Source organism: Archocentrus centrarchus, chromosome 24 (assembly GCF_007364275.1).
Source record: "Archocentrus centrarchus isolate MPI-CPG fArcCen1 chromosome 24, fArcCen1, whole genome shotgun sequence".
NCBI lineage: Eukaryota > Metazoa > Chordata > Actinopteri > Cichliformes > Cichlidae > Archocentrus > Archocentrus centrarchus.
In genome coordinates, this window is record NC_044369.1 from 8,932,092 (window position 1) to 8,939,331 (window position 7,240).

General features: G+C 41.0%; 1 protein-coding gene across 1 annotated transcript; it reads left to right on the forward strand.

Moving 5' to 3' along the window:
- The first annotated feature begins 1,946 nt into the window (after positions 1-1,946).
- Positions 1,947-6,525, forward strand: actc1a (actin alpha cardiac muscle 1a). The gene is made up of 8 exons (XM_030721670.1): positions 1,947-2,064; positions 3,448-3,601; positions 3,707-3,835; positions 3,984-4,179; positions 4,271-4,432; positions 5,274-5,465; positions 5,942-6,123; positions 6,253-6,525. Exons 2-8 carry the CDS (start codon positions 3,473-3,475, stop codon positions 6,394-6,396), a joined length of 1,134 nt encoding a protein of 377 aa, XP_030577530.1. The 5' UTR covers positions 1,947-2,064; positions 3,448-3,472; the 3' UTR covers positions 6,397-6,525.
- Positions 6,526-7,240: the final 715 nt, after the last annotated feature.

Consider the following 7,240-nt stretch of genomic DNA (forward strand, 5'->3'; position numbering starts at 1 on the left):
ACCCATTAAAGACCAATCTGCTTTATCCTGATTAAGACCTGGTGATAAAGATAGGACTGCCAAAAAGTGCTTCTTTGACTTGAAGGGGGCTGTTGACAAAACACAGGAGCAGTTTCATCCGAACACTCGTGTGATGTTCCCGTTTCATACTTTTTGCTCAGAAACATGTAGCTCATTTTCTCTACAAACCAGATTGTGTTAGCTACACAATACAGTAATTGACAGACTTTATAATCTTTTTACATAGGTCAACAATAAGTGTGTACATGAAAGCAGGATTTCCACTTTTTAATGTCCAAGTATAGGATCTGAGTCCTTCTCTCAGTGCTAAGTGGTTTTGCAGACCATCGGAGGGCAAAGGACTGCTGAAGCGCTGTGGTCATGCACCATCACTGCTGCTGCTATAAAAATGTAAATATAGAAAGTAGAAGAACACTGAGTTCAGATATGACAAAACATAATCTATGCAAAGTCCATCCAACATCAACACAGGAAAGTCATGCTTGTTTTTCTTGTTGTGTCGTCATACACTCTGGGATCACCAGTCGTATGTCTCGCACTTTACAAGACCCCAGATCCTTTTCAAATCTGTCTTGATGAGAAAAATGACACTCATGTGCACACATATACGATAAAACTGTTCATTTTTCTTCCTGTCCATGATAGGTGAGAGAATATTTTTAGAAAGCTGCAGTCTTTTTAACAACAAAGTAACTTTTTCAGTAAGTCTGGTGTCCAGTGGGAAAAAAAAATCTAAATTTTGGAAGGTAAACTCCTTTTTTTAAAGTTACTTTTCAAAGTTGACATAAAAGATTTGAGGATACATCAGTTCTTTGTCATGTAAAAGCCTGGAATAGGAAAAAAAAAAGACAAGTAGGTTAGTAGTGTGTCTTCCTTGCACATGGCTACAAATGGAATATTTCAAAGTGTTGATGGCACAGGGGGTATTTACATTCTTTCTGCACTCACTGGGGGCTGTTCAGGCTTCAGCATGGGGGCAGTGCGAGTTGACGAATAAGGAGTGTGAGCTACACTGTGTGTGTGGCGATGTGCAGACTCTGGCACCTGCTGCTCTCTATTTCCCTAAAAGGACACGCTGGAGCCAATCAGAGCACAGCACTGATGCTCGTCACTCTTTGCCATCCCAGGAGTCTGTCGTCTGGTGGAGGTCTGGGGACTGGCCTTAGCTCCCTCCATGCCACCCCCCCCACCTCACCACTACCTTACAAGATTGCCTCTCAGCTGTCTGGAATTTTTTGGCCCCCTTCCCTCTTTACAAACGACGCTGGCAAACTGTCCCAGGAAGGTCCCCTTAGACGGCTCCTTAACCAGACTGCTCAGACAAGATCTCATATTACCATCACACCATCCAATCACCCACATCCCCAGAACCGTGTTTGAGCTTAGTCATATTAACACATCCTCAGGGACCCGAAGGGCAGCTCCACAAACTATGAGTGGGAGAAAGATGCAGCTGTGCATAAAGCTGGATTACAAACTTTTAACTGATGATATTGCAGATGATGGGTTTTCCCTGATGGGAGTGCCATGCGCCCAGTAGCTTTGTATATAAAAGGCATACTTTGATTTGTAAATAATCCACACAAATATTTTGACAGCTAAAATATAACTAGATTCACTATTTCTGCATGCAAATCACATATAATTTTAATAATACTGTGATAAGTATAACAGAAAAGTCCTTAATCATATGCAAGCGACATATGTACTGTCATTTTTCACAAATAACCTGCATATTTTCCAGTACTTCACAATGTAATCATAAATCTTTAATAAAATTCCTACTTGCTGTGTTTTTTCTTTCTTACTTCTATCTATGGCCTTTAAAACCCAGGGCAGCATCTCTATAGTTTGGTGGTATTTCCTGACACAGGATCCACTTTAATGGACCATTTTGCTGAGCAGCACTTAATTTGGGCTTGTGTGAACTCTTGAGCCCGCCCACCGGCCCCCAGCTCCAGGACGCTGAGCCATATTTAAGGAACCCCTCGCACCCTTGCCCCTTTGTCCCGGTGGAAACTCCAGTCTTGTGGTTACAACTTGGTGAGTCCTTTTGCTGGATCATTGCTGTGTTTCAGTTGCTGCTTTTTGGAGCATAGGGGTCAATTAGGATGAGCAGATACTGCTGCAGTATATTACAGCCGGTACATGGAAATACTGTATTTATTACAGCTAGAAGCTGTTTCTTGTGTAAGTAGATGATTTGCTGTTTGTTGATGAGTGACAAAAGTCAAAAAGCAGGTGGAGAAATAAGGATAAATTTGTGTGCTGAACAGTTCAGAGACTGTTGAAATATCTGGAGAGCAGCTTCTAAGGTTTAGGATACAGGATATACAGTATGGTGATGCTTGCCTCAGAATAGCAGGCAAGCAGCACTGACTAAGGTCATATACAACATAAGGAAAAATTACGAGATTATTTTTGGTCAAACGTACTGTATAAATATCAGAGAGCCAAACAAATCATTGTTTCACAAGGGACATTATTCATAGCACCCCTGTAAAGCTGAGAAAACGTGAAAGTAACATTAATGAATGTCCACACTTCCTCACTGATGCTTTATTGTTTTTACTTTACTGTTTATATCACAAGTTTAAGAGCATTTTGAGAAGTTAATTCCTGCATTTATATGTGATATTTAAATGTAGAGCTGTACAGTATAGAAAGCAAAGGATAAAAATGTTACAGGTTTTTATGTGGTCATTGTAAGTACAAGTAACAATTAGTTTAATTAAATGAAACTAATAGTTATTAAAACATACCTTTAAAGTCAAATTTTATGTTTCCCCAAGTCGGGTTTTTTGTACCTAGTTCATATTCATAATTACAGACACTAGTTAGCAAAGTTTACAATGGTAAGTTAAACAATTATGGCCCCGTGTATAGGGCAGCATTAACTTGATGATGCCAATTTCAGTAGGTAAGACTCTTTGAATAGAGGATGCTGGCACTTGGGATGCAGGCTAAGGCCTGAGATCCCAGAAGAATCCAAGCACATGGTCTGAATCCAAACAGAGGAGTCTACTATGTGACGACAGCTGAGAGGAGACCCAGGTCTCCACTGCCACTTGTCAAAAGTCACACCACCTCCGCTGTTAACTGGCTCTGGCTTAATGATGAGATACTGGGGGGGGGGGGGGGGGGGCTTACAAGAGTCCAAAGGCTGAAAATAGACCTGTAAGTGTGTGTGTGTGGGGGGGTAGTGTTAGGCAGTGTCCTGTTTTGGCTTTTCAGGCAGCTGTAAGGCTCAGAGAGATTAAACCACTCAAAAAAGGACCTTCATACTGAACATAGTGCTACATTGTTTCACAGAATTGCATTGTTTTGTTTCATCATGCAAATTGATCTTCTGTTTTTTTTTTTTTTTAATTTCTGACAATATCTCAAGCTAATATTTTGATTGGTTTACCATCTTCTGTCAAATAGAAGGCCATCCCAGTACAGACCAAACATGTGTGACGACGACGAGACCACCGCCTTGGTGTGCGACAACGGCTCTGGCCTGGTCAAGGCTGGGTTTGCCGGTGATGATGCTCCCCGTGCTGTCTTCCCTTCCATTGTTGGACGTCCCCGTCACCAGGTTGGAATAGAGAAAAGGCCCTGAGTTTCTGAGAGACTGCACATTTGTTGTCGTATCACAGAGCGTCTTGAGCTTGAGTTTCTGATGTGTTTTATTCATTCTCAGGGTGTGATGGTAGGTATGGGTCAGAAGGACAGCTATGTGGGAGACGAGGCCCAGAGCAAGAGGGGTATCCTGACGCTGAAGTACCCCATTGAGCACGGCATCATCACCAACTGGGACGACATGGAGAAGGTGAGAAAGATATAAGGACACAATAATATTTAATTGTAGGAAAATGAAAACATGGGGCAGTCCTTTTTATCAGCAAATAATGAAAGGGCCCCAGTGTTGTAAAGCATTGCATCCACTACTATTCTTCATCCTTGTCCTGGATTCATAGATCTGGCACCACACCTTCTACAACGAACTCCGTGTGGCCCCAGAAGAGCACCCCACCCTGCTGACAGAGGCCCCCCTCAATCCCAAAGCCAACAGGGAGAAGATGACCCAGATCATGTTTGAGACCTTTAACGTCCCTGCCATGTATGTGGCCATTCAGGCTGTGCTGTCTTTGTATGCCTCTGGTCGTACCACCGGTGAGCCCTTTTTAGTGAAATGTCTTATGTCAGTTAAACTTAGTATCAAACCGTGAATGTCTTCAAACAAAATGCTGCCTTTTCTGGGCAGGTATTGTTCTGGACTCCGGTGATGGTGTGACTCACAATGTGCCCATCTATGAGGGTTACGCTCTGCCCCACGCCATCATGCGTCTGGATCTGGCTGGTCGCGACCTGACTGACTACCTGATGAAGATCCTGACTGAGCGTGGTTACTCCTTTGTCACCACTGGTAAGAAAATTACTATCTTTAACAATCATCCAAAAACTAAATATTCTGGATACATTATCTATTAAAAGAAATCAGGTGGTGCTTCACCAGAAACTAAACTTCACTAAACATCACAAAATCCATGAGGACAATATTTTTGCACAGAGACCTCATTATAGAGTATTTGGGGACCAATTTGAGGTTTGAACTGGTTAATTAGCAAACAAACACTTTTCATGTGTAAGGATTCTGTTCACAGGCACAAATCACAATGACATAATTACATTTTATCTAGCCCCCAGGATGCATGACATTAAAGTTCATAATGCCTCATAAGGCCATAAACTCAATGGCCAAAAGGGGATATTTGGTAAAATCCAGTTCCTCTTCACTCATCATTTGCAGATCTCAAAAAGGCACATGCTCTCATAATTCAAAAAACATTTCAGACTAAAGTCATCAAAGTCCATTTTGTGTCATTGTGACAAATGGAAAGTGTATGAATTCATAACATTTCTCTCTACACCAGCTTCTTTAAGATCCTGCTTCCTCTAGAATACATTATGACCTTCGCAATCCCACAGAATTTTTATGAAAAATGTGAATGGTGATCTACTTGGCCTTAGTATTTCACAGCGCCATAATCCACATTACCTTTTGGGGGTTGAAGTTATGCTCCAAACCCTTATTAAAGGGACTATTTCATTTTTTGCCTGTAAATCACATGAGCTTATGTACAGTTTATAAATGCCTGAATGGGCAATGAGCACATACTGTGAAAAAGGCTTTGTCAAATTGATGGCCAGACTTTCTAGAACATACTTGTGCTGGTCAACTAAACTGTGATATTTCCTTTATCCAGCTGAGCGTGAGATTGTGCGTGACATCAAGGAGAAGCTGTGCTATGTGGCTCTTGACTTTGAGAATGAGATGGCCACTGCTGCCTCCTCTTCCTCCCTGGAGAAGAGCTATGAGCTGCCCGACGGTCAGGTCATCACCATCGGAAATGAGCGTTTCCGTTGCCCCGAGACCTTGTTCCAGCCTTCCTTCATTGGTCAGTCATGACAGCTGATTTGCTGCAAATACACAGAAAGGCATAAAACTTGTTTGGGTTTCATAACAGTACCACCAGCCTGTTTATATGGCTCCTACGTGGGTTATGCTCAGATGACAAACGGGCCAACTGAGGAGTCACTACATAAGTTGCCATGTGGTTCTTGAGCAATACAACTATTCAAAAAAAAAAAAATCTAAAAATGGTAAAAAAGAATAAAAACTTAAACTTAAAAATAAATCATACACAATTTACTTTACTTACCCCTTTATTTAGCATATATAGGCTGTATTAAGTATAATTCATAATACACTATACTGGCATTCTAAAAAGATGCAACTTAACAATAACATGAAATATTAGAATTGTAACAATTTCAAGTACCTCCAAATATCCTTTTATACTAGATTCATAAGTATGCACTTTACTGTCAGCTGCATGGACACTTACCATTTTACAACTCACCTTCTTCCCAGGTATGGAGTCTGCTGGTATCCATGAGACAGCCTACAACAGCATCATGAAGTGTGACATTGATATCCGTAAGGACCTGTACGCCAACAATGTGCTGTCCGGTGGCACCACTATGTACCCTGGTATTGCTGATCGTATGCAGAAAGAGATCACTGCCCTGGCTCCCAGCACCATGAAGATCAAGGTCAGGCCTAGGGGTGCAAAGTTGTTAACATTTCTTTTGTCAAAAAAGAAGTGAACAAGTACTTTTAAGTGTGGGGTGAAATGTTTTAATATGTTCTGTATCCCTGACTGTCCTATCCACTCCTTGCAGATCATTGCTCCCCCTGAGAGGAAATACTCCGTCTGGATCGGTGGCTCCATCCTGGCCTCTCTGTCCACCTTCCAGCAGATGTGGATCAGCAAGCAGGAGTACGATGAGGCTGGCCCCTCCATCGTCCACAGAAAGTGCTTCTAAATCGTCAGACATCATCAAAAACATCAACACCAACCACACCAGCTTTCCGTCCATTTCTGTATTTCTACTGTTTCTTTTGCTGTATATATGTGTACTGTTGTAATAAATATAGTTGCTTTTATCAGTAATCCAGAGAGTTGGAGTCTATCTCAACATTCACAGAGCAATGGGTCAAAGGAAAAAAACAATATCAAATATAATTCTGAAAAATAAGCACAATGGTTGAGATGAAAAAAAACCCCAACAAATATAGAGTACACCCAAAGATAGAGCAGTTTTAGCTTAACTGCGGTTACATGAACTCTTAATGAAGACAGGAACAAAAGACTGAATAAACTTTATAAACTAATCAAGTTATTTGCAGGATACATGCTGCCTTTTTATGGTGTAGAGAAAACATTTTCAGCTGTCTATAGCTCAAAGGTTAAACTGCCTCATTAAACAATAATTTTCAACTACTAAAATTACAGTTAAAGGGTCAAAAACTCCAGCAACACTCTTCTGTGGATGCTTTTTCTTCAGTTAAATGATGCATGTATTATTATCAATTAGCATTTAAATTACCCCAGTCTGAAGAAAGCAAGCTGGTTTGGACCCATATGGGGTCACCACGGTGTTTTATATATTTCAGTATGCTACTGTAAGTGCAATCATTGGGGATCAAACTGTGTTCTGCCTTTTGTGCTATCAGAAAAAATAAACTTACTTAATTACAGGAGACTTTAGAACGATGATGACTGTGAGTTTGAAGCCTGTGAGGACACCCTAACATCACTGGTTTAGAATCATGTTTTCATTGTTAATTGCATCCCCACAACCCACCAACAAAGTAGCATTTTGGGTA